The 24,240-nt window shown below is 42.2% G+C and overlaps 2 protein-coding genes and 1 long non-coding RNA gene across 3 annotated transcripts in view; 2 read left to right on the top strand and 1 right to left on the bottom strand.

The window, feature by feature from the left end:
• Positions 1-71: 71 nt before the first annotated feature.
• LOC117207687 lies at positions 72-996 on the bottom strand. Its single transcript, XR_004487569.1, has 3 exons — positions 881-996; positions 558-750; positions 72-214 (listed from the first exon to the last, which is right to left on the bottom strand). It is a non-coding gene; the product is annotated as an uncharacterized LOC117207687 (long non-coding RNA).
• On the top strand, positions 548-2,414 carry LOC117207685 (myosin regulatory light chain sqh). Its single transcript, XM_033448099.1, has 4 exons — positions 548-671; positions 1,586-1,785; positions 1,861-2,074; positions 2,159-2,414. The coding sequence occupies exons 2-4, from the start codon at positions 1,596-1,598 to the stop codon at positions 2,277-2,279; spliced, it is 525 nt and encodes a 174-aa protein (XP_033303990.1). The 5' UTR covers positions 548-671; positions 1,586-1,595; the 3' UTR covers positions 2,280-2,414.
• Positions 2,415-3,188: 774 nt separating this feature from the next.
• LOC117207684 overlaps positions 3,189-24,240 on the top strand; it is a 40,167-nt gene continuing 19,115 nt past the window's right edge. Inside the window, exons 1-3 of the mRNA XM_033448098.1 lie at positions 3,189-3,892; positions 19,868-19,937; positions 21,624-22,072. Coding sequence (XP_033303989.1) covers positions 21,642-22,072 — 431 coding nt within the window. The 5' untranslated portion in view covers positions 3,189-3,892; positions 19,868-19,937; positions 21,624-21,641. The remainder of the gene's footprint in view (positions 3,893-19,867; positions 19,938-21,623; positions 22,073-24,240) is intronic.

Raw genomic sequence — 24,240 nt, 5'->3', positions numbered from 1 at the left:
AGTACATACCAAAAATATAGTTATGACGTTTTTGTAAATAATTTCAATTCAGATCGATGCGTTTCAGTATCATTATTTATCACATATACTGTAAATATGATTACGAAATGAATGTCAACTACATGTATATATATCGGATTCTTTCATTGCCTTATAAGGTAATGATTTCACCGTCAACGATTTACTCCAACTAAGGTACCTGTAATGGCGTATCCTTTCGAGGATAAAGCAACGTTTTTAGTACACGCTATTAATTTATTACGTCGGTTCTATAAAATATTTAAATAAATTCGACCGTTTTCAAAACAATATCAAATAACACCCATTGTAATTTGCGAAGGTAAAAATTAAGAATGATTATTATTCTTGTAATAGGAATTTTTATGTGTGGAATTTGAAATAATTATATTCATTGCACTAACGGATTTTAAATATCGAAGAAAAATTCGGTCATCGTAATTCTCTTTCTTTTTTCGTTGCATGTGGCCTAATTTTTGGATGTCTAGAAAAGGCTCGTGTAATGGATAAATGATCCTTCACTAGATGGCGTTACTTACCCGGGTGTGGTGAATAACCATAGAGTGACGCGTAACGTGAGTCACAGTGGTGCACGAGTATCTGTGCTGTACGCTTTTTGGAGTTCTTCTCGTTTCGAAGCTGCTATAAATCAGGTTGGTAGAAATTCGTTTGTGTGCTTTAACGTTTCAATGTGAAAACTTCCAATGGCTGATTTGCAGATATGAAAACAATCTGAAAAATACAAAATATTTGACAGCTATCCAACTTTGCTTATAAGAACGGCCATTGTTATTGTGTCGCTTCGAATGATATGCATACGTTTTTTGTCAATTTCTGTAACTTAAGGAAGTTATTTTTATACCTTTTGTCCTTTAAAAACAATGATATTCTTTGTATAGCAATTTTATAAGAGTTCCAATTATAACCAATAAATGTTTATGAAAAGTCAAATATAGCCTGTTCGAATATAGCTGAGCGAAAATTCTGAAACAAAGAGTAACAAAATAGAAATTGTAGCATGATATTTCATTGAAGAAAACTTAACAATGTAAGCGTATTGAGAAGAGCTGAAAACGTAAGGTGTAATATTACTTTACAAATAATATCTATCCAAACGAGTGTGCAGCAGATTTTACTGTCCCAATTTTGTTATTTAAATTATAGTTTAAAATTCAAATTGAACTGTATGACGGATATGTACTTTTATATAGATTTTTATAGATGTAGAGTGTAATGTCCTCTTTGTTGAACCGTCACGTAGACGATCTTATTTTTATCCTGATTTTGGTTACGTCGTGATATCCTAAATTAATTGTCTAAAAATAAATAGTAGCTCAATAAAGACTATCCTTTAGATAGGTCTAGTGCCTATTATCTTTTTTTTAACACTGTTCTAATTCAACATGAGGAACTAACTGGTAGTCAAATTTACATAACCTCTACTCCCTTTGCGATACTATCTCTATGAATTAAGCAATTTATAAAAATACAGCAAATAATAACTAATACATACTTACAAAAAATATGAATTAAATGATGTAATTGTCTTCTTTATTCATAATTTTAGGAATACAAACATGTCTTCGCGTAAAACAGCCGGACGCCGTGCAACAACCAAAAAGCGTGCACAACGCGCAACATCAAACGTCTTCGCGATGTTTGATCAAGCTCAAATCGCTGAATTTAAGGAAGCTTTCAATATGATCGACCAAAATCACGATGGTTTCATCGATAAAGAAGACCTTCACGACATGCTTGCCTCGTTAGGTAAGACGCTAAGCAAGTACTTATCGTATCGCGAAGATTTTTTAAATTTTACAAGGTAATTGATTTTTGTTTCAGGTAAAAATCCTACTGACGAATACTTGGAGGGAATGATGAATGAGGCTCCAGGACCTATCAATTTTACAATGTTTTTAACTTTATTCGGCGAAAGACTTCAAGGCACAGATCCGGAAGATGTAATTAAGAATGCCTTTGGTTGTTTCGACGAAGAAAATACTGGACACATAAACGAAGAACGTCTTCGAGAATTACTTACTACAATGGGAGACAGGTAATTTTTATTTCTGCATGTAGTATGCCTTATTATTCTACTGAAATGAGTAAGAAATTCATCGTTCATTTCTTGTGTATCTAGATTTACGGATGACGATGTGGACGAAATGTATCGAGAAGCACCTATCAAAGGATCGATGTTCGACTATATAGAATTTACCCGAATTTTAAAACACGGTGCTAAAGACAAGGACGAACAGTGAAAAATTTGAAATATCCCGTTCTTTATATCTGTTTGATTGAGCGTGTAACACTTTTTAATATGGTTGAAATTGTAAAGTTTCAAATATCACTTGTATTTTATATATCCTCTATTAATGAGAACAACTGAAAATCTAGGATTTATATTATTTGTCGAACAACTGCCTTATCTCTAGGTCCTAAATGTACAAGTCCCAAAACACGTGAACATTTGTCATATTCATTTCAAATCAAAATGTTCATATATACAACCTACGCGAACGGAGATAAAGAACAGAAAAATTAATTCACATCTTAATACGAACTACAATCACTGTAAAATCGATAGAAAAAATTCGATATGTAATATATATTATATACTACATTAACATATAGTTGTTAAAGAGTTGGTATTTATATTTTAATATAATAATGAATTATACATTAAAAACATGACGTTTATCTTTACATCCACTCTATTTGACTTTCATATCCAGCGAAAATAAACAATAACATTTAATATTTAAGATACTACAACTGAACACAATTCGATACAAGACAGAAGAATAGACATTTAAATAGAAACAGACAACTGCACAAGAAACGTAAAAAAAATTATCTACTTCTATTAATAGACAAGATAGGAAAAAATAAACATTGACAAAGTATTTGACCTTTTGTTCGAATTGACGCGAGACAAAGATATTTTAAAAGTTCAATCAACTTTATTTTATGCGACAAATGAATAACAGAAACCTTTCGAAGACAGGAATGTGAGAAATAAAAAATCATGCATCGATGTATTCGTGACGACTGTAAAGGAAAAGTAAAATTGACGAGAAGGATTTCGGTAGATGACAGGCGCGATTATTCCGCGTCTGCGCATTGGTGTTTATGTACAGTATATACGGAATGAAGTCTCAGGAAGCCGCAGTATCATTTCCACTGGTGCGAGTGCGGGTTTCGCTTCGTCTCTTGGTTTCGTCTTCCCTACCGCTCGCGTTGGCCTTTCCTGTCGCGTCTTTGCTCAGTGGTTGTTCCATTGAAGTAAATACCTAGACGAAATTTACTGGATCCGCGGTGGTTGACAGTGTAGTCGGGGAGGCATCGGCTTTTGCCGATCTCCTCGCGAAAAGGACTGAATTAATCGTCCGATCATTCACTAACTGTATAACGCAGAGTGTTTACTGTTTGGTGAATGTAGAGTGATTCGCGGTGTGTCTCGTGTATCGTAGTTCGGCCCTGTGAGTGAATGTCCTGAAATCGAAGCAGCAACAAGAGAGATGAGACGAGAGACAGAAGCAGAAGCTGAAGCTGCCAGCCGCGAATTGGGTTACGTCCCGTTCGCCTGGCAACGATATATGACGCAACGGCCACCCTTCGTTAGTATCCGCGATCCTCGTGATCTCTACGTGCCGCTTTAACTGCAACAGGACTTTGAGTTTCACTGGCAAGACACGCGAAAAGGAAACGCCAACTGCCTTCCATGCGATCAGTTATCCCCGCCCCGTTCACTCGATTGCGCAGCTAGTTTTGGAGGTTAGCCGATCACGATTAAGAAACTTGAACGAAAGCGACACCCACAGAGCCAGCCGGATCAGCTGTTTGCCCAGGACGACCTCTCCGACTACCCTCGGTGAGTCTGCTCCCTTCTCAAATAGTTATCCTTTCGTTATCACCTTAATCATCCGGATAATTGTTTTCTCACTCGTTTCGAATACGTATCGCGAATTCGAATTTCTCTGCGACACCATCGCTCATCGATCGTCGATTAAATCGAGCGTGAATCACTTCGATATTTCCTAGCTTCAACTAGATGTTCAACAGATATGCATAGAACGACGTGGGAACGTAATTCTTCTTCGTACTTCTTTCTTCCTTTGTCGCTGAGAAATTTTAATTTTAAATGACGCGAAATATTACTTTTAAAATAGAATAAGTATGGTATCTCAAATTAAACGTGATTGACTTCTGAGTGCGAATTTTCTCGTATTTTAACGCGAATAAAAAAAGACAATGTAGGTATAAACGGTGTCGCAATAAACATACGAAGCACGTGACCGTGGATGAGAGCGCTGTCAAAAGGAAAAACTCGGTGTCTTCGCGCGTCTCATTATAAGGGGCTTCTTTATTTCGAAACGTTAATTTCCAAAAGACAATACTCAATGGTATTCTTTCGTGGCTCGGTACGTCATCGGTAAAATACTGCAGCTTGAGAGCGATTGAGAATGGCAAACGGTGCGATGAGTTTTCTCAAACCACGTATAAAAACACAATAATACAGAACCGTGCGCGTTGCATATACTCGGTGTAATACGATCCAATGCTCGAACTGGTCATATCACTTTAATATTGCATAACGTGCTTCTACGACTGCATAAGAATATTAATACAAAAATGTAACGAGTCTTGAAATTGAACGAATTTAATTTGCCTCGTTCGACGACGACGAACTTTCACGAGCTAGTTTTATCGGTTCGGTTATTTTATATAATAAGGAAATAAAACTCGTATGCTCGCAACTTTGAAAAATTTACTTTGAAACAGTCGCTTTTAAAACGATCGACTATGAAATATTCGTCAACGATGTTTTAACACAAAAAATAGAAATACCAGATCGAAATACTATATTGTTTCGCGTGCCAAATGCGAAGCGAAAGTTTTAGCGCGCGTAATAAAAATATTACCGATGTGTGCGAGGTGCTACAAAATCGAGTCATAAAAATGATTGTTCTTGCTGAAATCAAGTGTCCATTGAAACGAATAGACATGGAAGCGGTATGATCAGGCTAATTACATACGAGTCAGGGACGTCTCTAATCCGCGGCCATGTTTTCGAACAGGTTGTTCCAGATACACTAGTAAGTAATACGTTAAATCTGTTACGCGATTTCACGTTCTGTGTCGCGAATCCCCGTTTCCTTTCGTGTCACCTTGTTCTTCTACGGTAGACACCTAAAGCCAACATCTGTTCGATACTGCTAATAGCTTTACAAAATTGATCACCTTATTGCGTAACATTCTTCCAGGTTCGTTCGACCAGAACATAACCTAATTCATCGTGCTTAATACCCTATAAAACGGATTTGCAAATGTGCCTGTATATAATCATATAGAATTATTCTATCGAATCTCAAACGTATAATTATACGTATAATCAGGTATTTCGCAAAATCTAGTCAGCGACGTTGAATCGCAAAAATTGTAACTTTCAGAATTCACGGTGTTTGCCAGATCATACTAGGAAACCTTACGCGATACAGTGTCACGTTTTTCCTACAGCCACGATTGTTATAAAACTATTCGATCGCCTGAGGTGTGTTCGCTTCGTTCGTACGTCAGGCATCGACGTTGATTAAACTTTTCGACCGATATTCGCAAATATCACGGTGTAGAGTCTCGATAGGAAACGCAGGGTCGACCCAAGTAAGCATTTACTCGCTGGCTATGTAGGCGAAATTGCAAGCGAAAAGATGAAAAGAATCGCTGGTTGATAGTGTGGGTAAAGTTGTCGAATAGAAGCAATAGTGTGTTGTAACTGTGTCAGTCTACACGCGAACAAACAACGAGGACCACTCGTCGAACATCCTCCTTGAGTGGAAGCCGGTCCAACGTGTTCCAAGATGAGCGGTAAATAAGTCTGGGATCGATGATGCTATTCGGTATGCTCTATCGGAACCGTCGATCGCCACCACACGACGTATAATTACGTTATCTATAAAAGTATGATCCTCGAGTGACGTATTTACTCATTCACCGGATACGATCTTTCGGTTTGTACGAAACTATCGCGGAGACGATGCTGGACTTGAATAATAATCATTGGTTAAATAATCATCTATCGCTTTTAAGTTGCTTCGTGCGTTTAAAGCGATCACGATTTACGTTAGAGTTTAAGCCACACCGCTTTCATATCGTTGTTGGTTGCGGTGAAGCTGTAGGCGATTAGACGATCGCATGCCATACTGTCCTTTGTATTTGTACCTGTTCGTTACCGAACTCCGTTATATTTGGTTGGCAACTAAGTGATTGCGGATTTTGTCATTACTACCTAATGACTACTAGCTAATTGATAACTACCTAATCACTTAGTTGCCAACCCAATAGTTCTAATTGCGTAGCTGTGTGGACCACCGCGATTACGCGATCGTATACCGTAAAATCGAATTGATACATTTGCAAGGACAATCGACATTCCCATCGACGCTGTTTCCGCGTTTCTTTAGCTGCGAAGAAACAAACAGACGTGGCGATTATTGCGAAAACGATGGTCGCACGGTTACACGTGTAAACCTTCGAGATAGCCTGGCAGATGGTCGGCGTTAGTGCAGTTCGGTGTACATAAACGAACGTACATCTATAGATCTAAGCTAACATCTCTTAAACATCTTGAACGGACGTCTAGCAGTGATTTAATCTCGAGCCAAAATATCCGGGTCAGTCGCTGTACACAGTGGGTTAAAGTTTGCTGTGTCACGAGGACGTCTAGACAACATTAGGCGAACGCAAAAGATCGCAGCGGTCTGCCGGGCAGAAGCTCACCTCTCCCCCACCCCATATACGCACAGCGTATCTACAGCGTATATACCAGGATATCCTGGCATCGATGATTCCTCCCTATGAAGCGGCAGCCGTCGGTCGATGGCAATAAAACGTGGTGAGTTACTGGCCAGGAGGGTGCTCTCCGTTTCGATAACGAAAGCGGTTGGAAGGCAAGTTCGGCGGTAAGGGAGGATGGGAAAAGCGTAGTAGCTTCGAGTAGGACGAACGACGCCGATTCGAGCGGGGTTAGGTGCCACGACGCGCAGGCGTCGTATCGATTTCTTCCTTTGCCTTTGCTTTTGCCTTTGCCTTTGCATCCTCCTCTACCTCTTTGTCGCGTAAAACGGCCGACCTACCGCCCTACGAGCATTTCCTCTTCTATCAACAGACGATCACTATCGCGAGGGATGTTAATCTCCGCGGAATACACATCGAACGTACCATCGACTGTAACGCAGCTACGCGAATTCTGCGATTCCCTGCCTCCGGCTATTTTATTTTTGCTCCACTCGCACAGATAACGACTACCGTAAATGGCTGGCCAGACGAAGCGAGACGGTTTCTGGCCTCATCCCTGGTTGCACCACTTTATGGTCCATCTCCTTTCCGTTCCTATCGTATTATACGCTTAAGCATACGATATATGCATATATATATATATACACTTGTATAATTAAATTATCTCGGTGGCTAATTGGAAACTGTAGGCGAAGTTAAATTTCTCTGAAGGCATTCGCGACGATATATCCTTCCGGTTCGTTAACCGGACGAATCGGGCTAGATTGGCTGTAAATCGTGCCGCACCTGTCCGTAGGCCGATCGGATACCGCTTTTCGAGGGTGCAGTGACAATGAAATTCGATAGTCTCGGATAACTCGTACCTATTGGATCGGTGCGTTCACGGGTCAGCGATGTTACGACAATACCGAAAGCCGGACAGGGATAGTCGATGAAGAGAGAGAAGTGGAAGGAAGGGTCGTGCCGAGGGAAAGTGTGGCGATCTTTGTGTTAAGTGCTTGAAATTCGATGCATCCTGCCCATCCTGTCTCTCGTCTCGTCTCGGAGACTAAACCTGGATATGTGGTTATCCTTGTCGCTGATGCAGTTACCGTTGCCGTTTTGCCGCTCTCGAGTACGCAACCGCTTGGTATCTACGTGCAATGCGATCGGCCGATTTATTCCGCTCGCTCGCTACTCTTCATTAACTTTCATTAACTGGTAATCCTCGGCTCGCTATGGAATCATTGGCTATTTTAGTTTAAGCAACTTTCTCCAGCCACTCGGCTCACCGCGCGTGCCAGCCTTTCGGATCTCTCGATAAGCTTGCGTCGTCTCTCGAATTCATTTTCTCGTCCGAGTGCCGATATTATAAGTCGTATCGACAGCTTTTCGAATCGTTAGGAAGTTGTCTGCTTCGTGGTATCATCGAAGATTATTGGAAAGAAGATTCGAAGGGAAAGGACGAACAGTTGGTCGTAATTCTCGCGCGTGGAATAAGCTCGCGGAACGAAGAACGTAGGCTGCGGTCAAAATTAGATTGAAAAGCGAGTAGTGCGACGTGCACGCGGATGACGCGCGTTACATAAGCTACGTAGACGGAAGCGAGCGCAAACGAGTAATCGTACGAAACGATTTCGATGGCTCGATAATAAAAGAGAACAAAGGAAGGAGGGAGAATGCCACTCGAGGCGCACGGTAGCATCGTTAAAACGAGAGTCGAGTGCGGTGCAAGGTATCTCGTTAATAACTGGAAAGAAAATAAGGGAAGGGCAGAGAGAAAATAAAATATGAATACGGCCAGAAGGCGGTGGGTTTTGAAAGCAGCGCGACCAACCGGTCGTACGGTCGACCAGCGCTAAATAGCCTACGATGTATATCTAACATTATACATATATGTATATCGAATTTGAAACACCGACGTCCATCATTTGCCAGTACGTTCTAATTCTGGCGAATGACTTAACTCCACGGCGATGTATGTTACATTCGTGTAGGTACGTGGGTGCACGTTGTGTACCCATTTTGCGTCGTACCTCTACGTTCACCGTTTTCCTCGTACCGTTTGTATCGATCAAAATGTTTGCCCTTGACGCCAGAGATCCGCCGCGTGCACGTTAGATGCGAACTCCGTTGCACGGTTCCTGGTCAACGTTTAAACGACGCGCCACGTGCTATGCAACTGGCATCGTTTAACGGACGAATCGCGACCTACCCTAAATTACAAACCTTTTCTCTTCGTCCAGCGTTGCGTCATTTCGTTTCGTATCGCTGGTGGAATCGAAGGGCAACTTTTTTACGATCGTTCGATTTCTCATTTTTATTCCAACGCGAAAATGTATTTGCGGCTAGGAATTCCAAAGGAAAGACACAGTCGCGTCGCGTGAAACAATTCCAAAGAGATTTCGCGGCCCTTTTCTCGCAACGGAGCTGTATCCACGGTATATAGATAGAACTGTAGCCATGGGAAGCACGCGGTACCGTACACTTCCGCAACCGTAAATTAAGCACCGCGAGAGTTGAATTAAATCGCTGAACCACGCGAAGCATATTTTCGCTGCAACTCGGTTATTCGATGCGTCGTGCCGCATGGGAACGACGCTATCGAAAGAAGAGCGAACATTGCTGTTGACACGATCGTTCGAGAAATGGAAAAAGAAAAACCTTGCCTCTCGTCTTTCTCGCGCGTTTTTACCAGCGCGTGAGAGGAAGCCGACAATCGTCGATGCTTCGCGCTCGTCACCCCCTTTTTCAGTTCTTTTTGCTTCGAACACGGCGAAAGAATTCCTCTGGTAGTCGGCTCCGGACGACTTCGCCATTCGAACCGGACGTTCTTAAAACTTTGAATAAATTTCATTTTCCACGGTTATGCTTCGTGTTGCTCCATCGAAACAAGTTAAAGATGCGGTTGAAGCGAGAGCGCGTTAACGAGGATAGCTCGTATGTAGGATGAACCGTTCAGGAAATTGTCTCGGTGCGCTGACCTACGTTTGCAGTTGGATAGAAATAACTTTGCCTCGTGTAGCTTCCTGGAAACATCGAAATTCCTCTTTGTCTTTGCCATCGCTTCTTAACTAATTTACTTCGTTGTTTTACAATTCCTCTGTCTCTTTTAGCCTTTTCTGTCTGCGAGATTCTCGCCTTCGATAGACCACCGCCGCGTGTTCCTTTAAATTCGCTAGTATCCTACGACGAATCGTGCTCGATTTTTTATTTATCACATTTGCGATTCTTTCGTTCGTAGTTGGTCGTTTTTTCAAGCATCGACAATTCGCCGCAGCGATCTTCCAACGTTCGTTTCCTCCCTTCGAACGCAACCTGCAATTTATACGAACGTATCGTCGATGCACCGTAACGTAATTACGCTCGCTCAGTTTTTACGCTAAGTTTTTGTAAACGTTTTCCAAACTTTCCTTTCGATCTGCGACTCGTGTGAATGGGTCGGCGTTCTCGTGCGTCCTTTTTTACGATTATTCCGTTACGCGTTGCTATCCCGACTACGCGATGACTCAGTTCACGTATCTTCCATACGAAACGTATCCAACCACGTGTACATATACACACACGTACGCTCTTACAAGCCACGCTTCTAAACACAATTCACGTACGACAGTTGTGGAACACAGGACGCGATACGTCGAATACGCCTTGGCTTGAATGATCGAGTGCTACGCGCCACGTTCGAAACATCATCGTAGAGCTTGATGTCTCTATTCCATCCACGTTCTACTATTAATTAATCGTTTCAGTGACTGCAGTCGTTTCGGGGCATTGTAAACACCGAGCTGTGCACGAGCCGTGCAGTTCAACTCCCAAACGTTCTTTTTTTTTTTTTGAACGTTTCAGTTAAAGTCATTTAACAGTAGAACTACCACGTCAGTTAAAATGACCGGTTTGACAATTTATTTTAAAATTCCTACTTCATGTTATATTTTTTCTCCGCAATGATGCAATAACTTTTGCAGGAATAGCTAAAGGAAAAATAGAATAAACTTTAATTTTGTTTTATTCATTGGATTTCCTTATTCAGGAAAAAGCGAAGAGGGTCTACCTGAAACGGTTGAATTTTATAATAAAACAAAATTTTTCTCCGCAATAATGCAATGACTTTTGCAGGAGTAGCTAAAGGAATAATATAATAAACTTTAATTTTGTTTTATTCATTGAGTTTCCTTATTCAGGAAAAAGCGAAGAGGGTTTACCTGAAACGGTTGAATTTTATAATAAAACAAAATTTTTTCTCCGCAATAATGCAATGACTTTTGCAGGAGTAGCTAAAGTAATATAATAAACTTTAATTTTGTTTTATTCATTGAGTTTCCTTATTCAGGAAAAAGCGAAGAGGGTCTACCTGAAACGGTTGAATTTTATAATAAAACAAAATTTTTCTCCGCAATAATGCAATGACTTTTGCAGGAATAGCTAAAGGAATAATATAATAAACTTTAATTTTGTTTTATTCATTGGATTTGCTTATTCAGGAAAAAAGGCCTACCTGAGACGGTTGAATTTTATGATAAAAAAAAATTTGGGGTAGATATAGCAGACCAAATGGCAAAAAAATATAGCGTGAAGTCGGAATGAAGAAGATGGCCACTTCAAGTATTTTTTGATACTTTAGATTTAGCTGGCATAAATGCCTGGATTTTATATAAGGAAACCACAGGTGAGCAGATGTCCAAAAAGGATTTTGTGTTTCAATTAGTAGATGAACTTGCCGCTGACAATGAAAAATCACAGATAGAACATAGAGCATCTGAGATACAAAGTATTATGTCAAAGAACTCAGCTTATTCACGCAAATGGTGTCAGACAGGGTACTGTAATGATAATAATACCACCACCATTTGCGATCTTTGTAAAAAATATGTACGCGTAAAATGCACGCAGAAGAAAGTTTACGTATTTTATTTATTCTATTACGCCTATTATTATATTACACTTCTTATATTTATCAATGGAAATTTATTTTAATATTCTTGTTACCAAAGATTTTGGTACTGAATATTCTTCATCATTGTACTTATTATCATTATTATTAAAATTGTTATTACATAGTTTTTATGATCTCAGAACACGGAACTTCTTTTCTAAGATAATAATAAATCAATAAATATAAAAATATTCTACTATTACGTATTTTTTAAAAACCAGTCATTTTGACTGACTTTGATAGAAATAGCTGCGTCTCAAATGCCGGTAGTTCTAGTGTTGAGATAATCGTTAAAAGTGGAAGCTCGAATGTGTTGTTGTTCGATCGAAATGTTCGTAGATGAAAGAAAAGAAGGACATTACGAACACGCACGACAATTCCCGCGCGAACGTCCGCTAAGGGGAAGCAGAGTTCTAATCGAATAAGAAAAGGGTTTTCGCGAGTAGTTGGACGCAAGGTTCGCGGCAGCTGACAATGAGTTTATTGGATTACTTCACCGCTTGGCACATCGTCGTAACTTGACCCGTTCAATTCCAACGGTTGACTCTTTACGCGCCTACGCTCTTCCACAGTCGACGATATTCCACGAACCTTACCTATGTAACGCACTTTGTCCGCATTCCAAATTATCCAGCTGTTCGAAACGCTGCGCTCGCAACGTGCGAGACACGCGACGGCAAATTGAAGCGCGGAATTTCGATGGCTTTTTCGCTGCCACGTTTAGCTGTATCGCAGGTACACACGAGAGGAGAAGAGTAAAGGGAAAAGTAGGTTCGAGACGATACCACGGATGACCACGGACAAGCGGCTATTCTGCAAACAAAATGTTGACGATGAACTTGGAATACGACAAGACGTGAAGCTCGTTCGATACTTGAAAAGTCGTTGCCAATGTACAGCAATTTGTTTCGTGTTTTATTCTGTAACTTCGTTTTACGGATCTTGCGAGCTCGCTGCGAGTTGAACGAAGGGCTGTAGCGAGGGGCGTTTCGCGACCTGCGACTCGGCACAGATAAATAACGAGATTGAAAAGCTGTGCCTTTGTGGCGAATAAATCTGCGAAGCGATCCCTCGTTCTCGCGTGAACGCATACGTAAAACGTCGCGTTTCAGTCGGCGACAAAACCAAATGCCACGAAGACAGCCTGCCACGGGAAAAAAAGGAGTGCAGAGGGCTTGATTACGCGAACGAGGGTCAGCTGGAATATCGCGTGCACGCGTCATTATACTGTGCGATGATATACACAGATACGTGTACGTGTGTACGTACACGTACGATCGCGACGAATGTAATCGCGATTCGCATACCAGCTTCGCACTTGGTCCCTCTGTTTCTTCCTTCGTTCCTCGCCATGCCTGTGGAAAAACGTCATTCGCGAATGCGAGGCACGCGTCGAACGTTTAACCGCTGTTCCTCTGGCCACCCTTGCAACTTGCTGTGCAACGAGGAAATCGGGAAAAGAGGAAAAGAGAAGATGATCGATGCACGTACCTGGTCGCTCGCATACGTTCCACGAGGATACAATACGTCATCGTCGATCCGAGTCTGGTCCGAGGAATGAAAATAAGCCGGAAGGTGACAGAGGTTGAGGTAACGAGGCTCGAGCGATTTTCACAATAAGATAGGAGAGAGAGAGAGAGAGAGACTACGTCTCCGATCGGGCGCGCGCATCTTCCTGGTTATAATACCAGCGGACAACGTCGGAAAGCATAGACGTTAGCTAGCGCTGGCACCCAACCAGCTGCTAGAACCCGTACGGGTTCATCCGTACAGGTCGACCTCGCAACACGGTACAGTGCGCCGAGTAGACGATCTGCGCGGATATTTCACAATTGCCGGGCAACTTTGCTCGGCTCCAGAAGATTAACGTCGAACTCGATGCTGTAACTCGTGCGGCGAACGAGTCGCCGTAAGGCATTGACCAGGATGTTGACAGTATGAAACCGCTGTGTGTCGGACGCGGATACGACGAATATCGCCAAGGAATATCGCCGGAGTTATTTAATAACGCGATAACAACTGATCAACTGTATTCGGGTTAAGATAAGCGGAGCGCGGTTCCAGGCTGACCCACGAGGCAGCCGAGATTTCGCAACGGTGTATCTTAATTTTTCTCATTTGTATTGGACTCGTCGTTGGAGAATTTCACGCGGCAAACGGAAATATAGAGTTACCGATACTTTTCAGGTAATTCTATCTTGAACTTTGTAACTCGGAACGGTATCCACGGCGTCCAGTAGCTGTAAACTTGGTCGATCTTTCCTCGCCACGAACGATTTAGTTGAGACCTTTTGTTCGTCGTTGCGCGAGAAAGCGTTTCTGCTTCGCGTATCTGTGCTTCCGGAAACGTTGAAACCTCGGCCACGAAACAACAGTCCGTTGTTCGTGCCGTAACGTAAGGTAAACGACGAGAACTGCACTCTCTTTGGCAGGGCGCGGAATTAAATGAAAATCGCGTCGCGTCATGGAATCCGTTGTATCCTTTGATGAATCGCTCTCTGTGTAAGTACATGTACGTACATTAGCGATCATTTTCTCTCTTATTCGCTACAAGGGAGAATGAAGAGCGAACGGCTCTCCCTCGGTGGAGCGAAGCTCTCGCTTCTGTATGCATTTCGCGATAAAAGGGCGCTTGAAAGCTACTACGTTTATGAAATCTGCCGGGATTAAGTCGGCTAATTCTGCCAGCTGGAAAAAGTAGCAGAGCATATTGGCGATTTCAACAACAATTTCGAAGATTAAAAGTTATCGTGACTTGGATTTCTCTTGCTACGTAGAGTTTCGTTGGATCCGGAAAAGGGGTACGTTTGTAAAACGTCCATCGAGAGAGATATTGGGTTGGCAACTAAGTGATTGCGGATTTTGTCATTAGGTGGTAATGCAAAATCCGCAATCACTTAGTTGCCAACCCAAATGTAAAATGTAGAGACAGAAACATACATGTTTATATAGATGGAAACAAATATGGATGGAAGGATATGGCGAGTATCGTTGGCGACGAACTTGTATATTGAAATAATTAATAAGCTGTTCGGTGGGTACACCGATCGATATTTGTGTACATACGGTAAAAGACATTGTGATAAAAATTTGCACATTAACAGGCTAAAAACAGAATTTCCTCTATGACTCAACAATCACGTGGAAACTACTTTGAGGCAATACTAAGTAAGATAATTGATAGAATGACGAAGCAAATCGACTGCTATTGTCGATATCATTGTTACATTGTTTCTACGTTGCTACGTTGTCTTTGGCAAAAGAAATCAGTTTACTATCTAAATCGTGGTAGCTAAGTATCCTCGCAGCGTGTGTACTGTATGTTCATCGGGTAGAGCAAAGAAAGCAGAAACGCACAGACAAACGCAGACACGACCGATCTCTGGAGCGCTCAAGGCGAGAAGAAAAGATCGCGCGAGTCAACCACGGAGAACGATATCAGATATCTAATTATCCGACGACTCGTTTCACCGACCTGTGTTGAGAACGGAGTGTCGTGTCGTGCGGACAGCGGCGCGTGTGTGCATACGAAGAATGTAGGTAGAGATAGGCATGCACCGACAAGCAGCGGAGCATCCAGAACACAGACGTGTGTCGCATTCGCAAAGAAATATGTACACGGCATCTGTAATCCTGATGACTTAACTCGTAGCCGAAGATTCTTACGCATACGAGAAGAAGCGCGCGCTCGTATTACGGTTCGCTCGGTACTACAGTTACGTTAATACCCGTGACAGAGACGCGTCGAGCAGGAAAAAAAGGAACGAGAGAAGAGAGACACTCGGCTCGGCTTGGCTCGTTCGGTCAAGCGATGAACCGAGAAAGAGGATGAGAAAAACGAAGCAGAGGAGAGTAACGGACGGATATTTTAACCGATTATTACGTGCTTCCTTATCGGAGAGCAAACTTCCCGCGCTCTTCTCAGCCTGGTTCAGCTTATTGGCCAATCGTCTTCTTCTATTCCTGGTCCGTGATCACCGCGTACACCATTAAAAGCAACACGCGTGGACGGATGTTACCGGCCGAGTTCCGTTACCTTTTCCTCTTTTCTTCATCACGATTCGGATCGTCGCGTCGTGACGAGCCTAGGCTCGAGCCTGCTTCTTTTTCCCTTTGAGCATCCTCGTCGAGATATGCACACTTTGATACTCTCTCTTGAGACACGACTTGGCCCGAGAAAAGGTGTTTGGTCGTTCGAGGAGCACGATCTCGAAACGCATCGATGGATAACGATAGCGACAGCGATTGAATCGTATTAAAAGTAATCGCGTCGGTAATAAGGATAAGTGGAGTGGAACGACGATACCGATAAAATTAAAGGAAAGGAGCAAGAGAGAAACGTCGAAGGACGAAAATTGGACAGGGAACGGCGGAGGAACGAAATTACTAACACTTTGAGGGCGGTATGCTCTGACGAGCGTATAACCTCAATTCTCGCGTATTTTTTGGAGTGATTAAAAAGATCGGAAATGTCGAAAAGTTCTTCCGATTTACATCTCGATTTGATATACGTTTGTCAAATTATATAGGTGCCGTTCTGTTCCACAACCTTTCTGCGTCTTTCACGCAACTTCAACATTCCATCCTTCCAGAATCTCTCCTTAAAAATTCTTCTTAGAAGAGTTAAGAATTCCTTAAAAATCGGAACGAACATACCGAGCAGCGTTTAATAAGTGTAATATTTTATTAGAAATCAATGAGCATATTAAAGATACTTCTGGTAACGTTTTTTGGCGCGATATGCTGGGAAACAATTTTACCGATGGAGAGGTACTAAATAAACTGTATTATTTTATTAAATTCCTTAAAAACCGGAACAAACTACCCGAGAGTTAGGTTGGGTTTTCGTATTATATATTACTGTTATATAATTGGGGTTCCGTATTATTCAAGCATGCAGTGTAAAAACACATTCGTAACATTTTATCTATAGCATTCGTTGCTTCTTTTTCTGTTTTACTTAACGGTAGTTAACATTTTTATAGGATACCACGTGAAGTATGTAAGACGCGAATTCGCATCTTCTTCGCGCAAAGTGCTAATTTGGTGTAATTTGTTGTTTCGTCGAGAAACAAAAGAAAACGAGAAGAAACTATGAAATCTATCGTCGACTTAAAGAGCGGAAGATCTTCAGAGTCGAGCTTTTCAATTTACATGATGGTGTAAGATATTATGTATATAATTAACTTATTTAATTAACTATTTTATCAATTAATTAAATCGGACAAGGTATCAAAATGTAAATTGCAAGCAAATTTTAAATCTCATAGAAGAAGGCTCGAAAATGTACCCACGTATACTTCTCCACGTTTCGATACGCCGCTCTTCCCAAGAAAGGCTTCTGGATCCTCCGCTGAATTTACGAGTGAATCGCGTCGGACGTACAAAGTTCCCACAAGTCGTGAGAATCATTTATTTCGCGTCCGTGTTGTCGACAAGCCCGCGTTTAGCGTACAGAGACTTTATCCCCGATGTACGTGCAATATATTCTACCTAAATGTGCCGAAACACGAAACTTAGCGACAATGATACACACGTGCAAATTAAACGCTAAACATAAATCGAGATCGACGCAGAGGTCGATACTTTTTCAAATGATTTATGTATAGAACAAATTATTCAGCTTGATCTTCACAGCAACGTGCAATCAAGAATTACTGTGACAAGATTTTCCTATCGCAAACTTTGCTATCTAGTATACGTATAAGCGTGAAAGCTATATTTAATAGCATCGGTTTTTTATTTTCCCACTCGCTGCCTCTCGACCGTCTTCAACGTTGAGGAGGCGCTGGAACTGTTAGCAACAGGAAGTCACGGTACCGGAAATCTCGTACGATATAACGTTAGAAGTTCGTGGCCGGAAATAAACATTTTTCAATCGCTTTTATCATCGAAGCATAATCGTTTGGCGTAAAGGGAGTAAGAGGGAGGCGTCAAAGAGTAGCAAACGATGCGTGAGCTTCTACGCTCGACGATTACGATGCGTGTATTTTAGCATAGTTAAAATAAACATCGAACGTGTCGTTACGCCTATGCGTTTCATGTACAGACTTTTCTATGAAACTGTTATCGTGTTTTCCCTAGGATACGTTTATATGTATATATATTCGAATTTGCCTGGATATTTACGATACACGCTTTATCGATCGTTCCGCGTTGACAGGGATGACCGATTTCAGGACTGCGCAAATTTCCCGCATCACCGACCATTCTAATTACAATTCAACATTGCGAGTAAAACCTCAGAATTGATTAGTATCCACGGTTGGTCAAAGCATTTTATATTCATACATTGCGACCAGCTTGTAAATAACGCGGTCATACGAGATGAAACGTAGGCGCGCTAACGTTAACGGTGACAAGTTAGAGCCCCCTGTTTACGACAATTCCATTGGAGTCTCGCAATTATGTAAGCATCGCGTGTTCGTCTTACCGAACGTAAAACAGAAACGTTATTTTAATGCTATTCATAATCGATAGCTGTCGCTGGTTGACAAAATTTCATACGCGAAGGATGTTAGAAAACTTTGGTCGAACCGAAAGTGTTGGGGAAGGCACGCAACTCGATTACTACGACACAAGTCGGTATCGTATTACAGCGAAGAAATGACACGCGAGTTGCTTTTTGCAAAAAAGACGATAAAGCAGACAGCGATAGTGCAACGTTCGCGGCCAACAAAAGCAGACTCTCTTTTACCTTGGCCACGGTGGATGACTAGTTTGCAACAATTAAATCTTTCAGCCTTAGTGATGAAAGCGGATGCTCGCTGCGACGAAAGAAATTGCGTACGATCGTCGTAACTGGAAAGGAGAGCGTGATTGCAATCATTGCTGCGTCGTAAAACGACGTTGTCCGTGAATAGCGGGTCATGCAAATTTATCAATTTAGTGGCTCGATGCACCGAACTACAGTGAGTTGTCATGCACCGTGATCACGACGCACGACGCGCGACCCAATCGTACGATAAAAACGCAATCACGTATCCGTAACTTCGTTTGCGCTTTGCTCGCTTTAAACTAGTTTAAACGGTTGATAAGTTCGTCGACGTCCAGTTTCCTTTCTAATGCCGTTTGGATCAGTTTACACACCACGAACGAAACCCGCATCTTCCAGATATGCGGTGTGTTTGTAGGCAAATTTTATTTCTTGATTTGTTTCCTGTAAATCCATATTTCACGAATCGCCGACTCAGAAACTTCTCGCATCCACGCGTGGCACAATTCGTTTAAATTTCCACCTCCGTTCCTGCAAGTATCAGTTACCGGAGGCCGATAATCCCACGGAAATAAACTCGCAGTCGCAGAGATCGTTCGTTCTGCGAAATACCACGTACGATAGAATTCGATCCGCTCTTATCGTTCTTCGCGTTCATACGTTGCATACGAAAAGATGTCGCGCGAGGCAGTGGCGCATATCTTTGATAAAACGATGTTTCTGGCCGGCGTGGGAAATGGCGGTGAGAAGGAAAAAGCGAAAGACGCGCACGACTTGGAAAACCCGCATCGTCGAATACATGGTAGGTTTCTCCGGAGGGTTTGTCTGTCGAGTAGACAAGTCCGTGGCAGTTGGCAGTGGAAATCTCGAGCGAGAGGGCTCAGGCAGACGGTCGAAGGTGGTACTTTTTTTCAAGACATTCGTCTGTCGGCGCACCCGCGCTGTTCTAGCAGTCATTGCCCTCGGTCTATCCCGAGGTTCTCACGCGTTTGCATACAGTGCGCGTTGTACGCGTTTGTGTCACCTGTCTGCGAAAACAGGTGCCTATTCAGCCAGCGAGATCGCTTGCTCCCGCTTCGTCCCGTGCCACGCCTGCTGACAATGTTGACGCATTGCCCATTGAAAAAGAGCGATGCTCGACGGCCAGGGTTGAAACTAACCCAGCTTACCGACAGATTTCCAGGTTCCGCGACTAATGGCATTTTTAGAATTGCCAAAGCAAATGCAGAGCGCCGCTTCTTGCTGATATTTCCTCGGTGATATTTCTTTCTTCTTGTAGCTTTAAATTCCAGCCGAGCATGCTGCTGATACGCTGGAATGCATGCCATTCGCGTTAAAATACCGCGAGCTTCGACACTCGAAATAGGCTTCTCGTTCAAATTCTAGGCGATGCTCTGACACGAAATATCGCGTTTGTGTTGCAGGTAGCCCAAATGCCAGTCCAGCACGCCAGCCTTTTAAAAGTCACCGACTCGAAGGCTCCTTGGTCACAGCGTAAGTATCCTAAGAATGAAATGCTACCCGATGTCTTTTTATTACTTTCCAATGCACTTCCTCTCTTCCATGAATTCCCTGGCAGAACCGTTCGAGAATACGTACGATGTTTCGCGGTTAATCGCCGCCGAATTTACCGCGCTCCTATATACGGCTTTTACTCGGTCAATTGAATCCGCTCCAACAATGCCGCCGATATTGATTTTATTTTAGCTGTCTGCTTTTTTTCTTTTTTTTTCTTTTTTTTTCTTTTTTTCATCGTTATTGCGTCTACGACGTTCGGTGAAATCGACGAAAGACAAAGAAAAAGCAACGATCGAGTATACGGCGTACGTGTCGACTGAAATGCATCGGCAAGCCCCGGAGCGCATCGCAAAGCGGCGGGCAAAGATGAAACGAAACGCGATTTGCAAGCTGCGCCTGGCTCGCGCTGGCGGAACAGCCAGTCGATATAGGAAAAAAGCGACGGCGCCCGGTCCGATATAGACGAGGGAGAGCCTGCTATTGCAGGATGACGTAATCGAAGGAAAGGGGGCGGGAATGGAGTTTGAACGAAGCGCGAGCGAAGAGGTTTGTCCGACATCCTCGTTCCTTCCATAACCTTTCGGTCGTCGTAGGTTTCTAACGTTCTGTCGGTCAGTTCGCGTTATCCGTTTTCTTCGACGAGCGCGCCTTTTTCTTTCTTCCGTCTTTCGCCCATAGAACTTCTTGTTTCGTATATTTCTCTCGTCTAGAAACGGAAGAGCATTACGAGTATATAATAGCGATAGTATAATAGCAATAAGAGCATAAGTGTATAATAATATGTATTAGGTTGGCAACTAAGCGATTGCGGATTTTGTCATTAGGTGATATTGGCAAAATCCGCAATCACTTAGTTGCCAACGCATCGGTCGTAGACTCGCGTGCGCTACCATAGTTTACTTTTTGCTAGTAATAGTTGTTCGTTCCAATGGATCCATACACGAACTCGCCAGAGATGATCGTCAAGATACACGATACGGAAATCTAAAGTGACAAGAGACAATCGGTGAGTCACGATATCCTTGCTCACCGCATCCTTTGAGAGTGAACGGGATCCAATGTGGTGAAGCGTGATCTAACGTCTTGGATTGCCGTCACGGTTCCCGAGATCCTCTCGTTTCTTTCTCCGTTCCAGCCGTACCTTTCTCTCCACTTTAAAATCCGCACGTTAAAGAACCGCTTGAACTTGTTCCAAACCTCTTCTTACTGGAAACCTGAAAAACGTCTTAATCCGCCAATAGATTTCGAAGAACCGTTCGTTTCACCTTTTTCCACGATGCCGGTTCGGAAATTTTCATTTACGATTCGACAACAATGACAGAAGCGTTTCTATCGGATCGCATCGTTTCTACAGTTATAATACCACCAATGTCGATCCGTTAGAGAAAAGAAAGCGTTTCATAGAGATCGTTGAAGCGTTAACGGATACTAACTCACGGCTGATGGTGTAATTAGTTCCAATTGGTAATTCAAGCGCAACCTCTTTCCTTCGTGGCTCGATTAGCACCGGACACGAGCATGAGGATACGCCAATGATTTCCAGCGCAGGGAAATCGACTTGTGCGCTTGTGTTGCCAGGTTGCCCCAGCCATCTGTCCTACCAATTACCATCGTTTCCCTTTTCCGCAAAGTAGAATCGCTTGGTTTTTTTTTCTCGCACAGGTGAACGGAGAAAGGACAATGTTGTCGTACATGCTGCCGACCGAAGACAAACCACCACCGGGAGACTCGAATCAGGCCAATTACCGTGCTAGTAAGTTGCAGAAGAGTCTGAGAGAACGGCCCCCTATCGCTTCGAAGCCGACAGGCAAAGTAATCACCGTTTCTCCGAAAAAGTACGTTGACACGGGAAAAACAATGATCGTTTCGACGAAGATCGAGGAGCACGCTGGTGACCAGCAGCAGCATCACCGGCAGGACGAGCAGCAGCAACACGGAGTGTCGGCCGAAAGCCCCAAACACAATGGCACTGTGGTGAAAAAATCGACTTTGCACACGTCCAAGGTCACCAAGGATGACAGCCTGTACAGCATAAACAGCGAGGCCAGTACGGTCGGAAGCGATCGGAAGAACAAAATTTTCAACGGAGCCAAGCACACTAGTCTAAAGAGGTAGGGGCAAACGCGACGAATATCCAGGCTAGAGATAGAGATAAAGTTGATGCAGAGAGAGAGAGAGAGAGAGAGAGTTCAAAGGTCATATCGAGATCACCTTTCTAAATTGGTTCATTCGGTCTTTAACCTCTTTCCTTTGCTGTATCATAACTAGTACGAGCGATCGACTTTCCCGAATTCGTTGCTATTTCTGGTAATTCACGGTCATTGTCTATCTTTTTACCCTTGAACACGCGCTATTATTATATCAAAATTATCGTTCGATGTAGTGATAGAAAGCATCTATCGTGCGTCATTGATATTTTTGTTCGATCGCGATATACGTAGTTTTCTCGCATTGTTCTCTTTGCTACGAGAAAAAGCTCGAAGTACACACGTATCGGTGAGAATTGCAAGAAAAATTCAACAGGCAGAAGATGCGGCGGTTGTAACGTTCACGCGAGCGCTGTTTCAATGGCGCTCGCCATCACACGGAAAAGGAGATCGCAGCGAGTCGTTTCACTGTCAAGGTGGAACGTTTGGAAGTGTTGACCGAGTTAAAATTGTATCTATCGCTTTGAAAAACACAAAGATACCTACGATCGCAGCTTTTTATTTCTTTCGCGATTGAATTCGCGATAGGATTTCCTTGCGAGTGTATACGTATGCATATATATGGTATTAAGAAATTTACGTTATCAATTGAACGCCACTTAATGGAATAAACATGACTCAAGCTTTGCGGAACAAGTCGCTGGAACTCCTGTGACATTTATACGTTAAGGTAGCTCACGGTCGTTCCACGTCTCATGGACCGCGTTTGAACAAACCTTAGTATAATACAGGCCTTATATCAGACATTACAGATACAATAGCATTAAAAAATTGTCTGCATATGTATTTCCTTTTCCGCTTTTATTTATTTAGTCCGCGATATAACGTCTTAAATTCAATGATTTTCAGCAGATAAAAACGTATTATCGAAATGTTTAATTCTGAAATTTCTTAATTTAGTAACGATAGATGGACGGATAAGTCACATATGGTAAATTCAACTATCACGCGATAACGCAGCGTTAAAAGGGGAAACCTCCCACTCAACAGTATTTTTAATTAGGTGTTTGCTGAAACTATCCAGTACTTTTAACACATACCAACCTCTTTCCGTTAGTACAGCCATAAAATCATTTTTAACCGAAGGTTGTTTACAAAATAAGTTTCTATTCAATTAGACTTACAGCTTTTACATTGTTTGCATTAATGCCGTGAAAAAAGAATACGAAAAAAATAATCGGAAAGAGCTATTAAAAAACGATATAAAAGTGGCTACACAAAATTGAAATACGAATAGCGTAACGTATCGTATATTTCCTTTTTTCTGCAAATTCTAGGAAGAACTAATTATATTGTGCATTAATTATAACGCGCTAAAGTATAAAAAAATTGAGGTGAACGCATTTAGTTTTCTGAGTAAGAAAGTAAGAAAGCAACGCGTGGGCGAGCAATTACGAGTCAGTTACATCATCGAGAAAAATTCGGGTTAGTGACACAGACAAGGTAGTAAGTAGAAAGGAACTACGTACGTTAGAGAACAGAACAACGATAGTATTTAGAACGTTACTGTACGACTATGCAACCATGTGACTTTAAGCATCTTTCTATACGATGTATCTCTGTATTACCCTCTCGACTATAGTTTCGTTGAGCAAAACTGTCGTCATGTGGCAGCACCGTACTAACAACCGCTTCAGCCTAGATCACAACCATGTTTCAAAAGGAGATAAAATCGGAGTATATACATAATAGGAAAATTAAATAGACAGGATAAGATACTGGATATTTTAATTTCTAGTTAGTTTAGTTTAGAATGTTAAATTTCGTCGTCAAAAATTCTATACTTGTATTTCGACGATAATCGATAGAACTGTGATATACGTATATGTGTGTACAAATTATAGCAATTATCCTCTGATGATATTTTTAAAATTCGGTGCCACCGTGTTTTGCACATTGTATAAGATAGACACTCGCAGTTTTAATCCTGACTGCTCTCGATCCCTGTAATTCGATCCATGATCGTGGGATTTCGATTTTGATATCGGACCGCCTGCTCCTGCGGTTGCCGAGTGTCCGATTCACTTGCTTCGAGTACTGTCACGCGATAGGAAATTGAGGTTTACGGCAAC

Source organism: Bombus bifarius, unplaced genomic scaffold (genome assembly GCF_011952205.1).
Source record: "Bombus bifarius isolate JDL3187 unplaced genomic scaffold, Bbif_JDL3187 scf7180000008045, whole genome shotgun sequence".
Lineage (NCBI taxonomy): Eukaryota > Metazoa > Arthropoda > Insecta > Hymenoptera > Apidae > Bombus > Bombus bifarius.
The sequence above is the reverse complement of the archived record's forward strand: the minus strand, read 5'-3'. Positions and strand labels throughout refer to the sequence as shown.

Coding starts and splice junctions, on each gene's coding strand:
- LOC117207685 (XM_033448099.1), top strand. CDS start 1,596: ATGTCTTCGCGTAAAACAGCCGGACGCCGTGCAACAACCAAAAAGCGT. Junction 1,786..1,860: donor CGACATGCTTGCCTCGTTAG/GTAAGACGCTAA, acceptor TTTTTGTTTCAG/GTAAAAATCCTACTGACGAA. Junction 2,075..2,158: donor CTTACTACAATGGGAGACAG/GTAATTTTTATT, acceptor TTGTGTATCTAG/ATTTACGGATGACGATGTGG.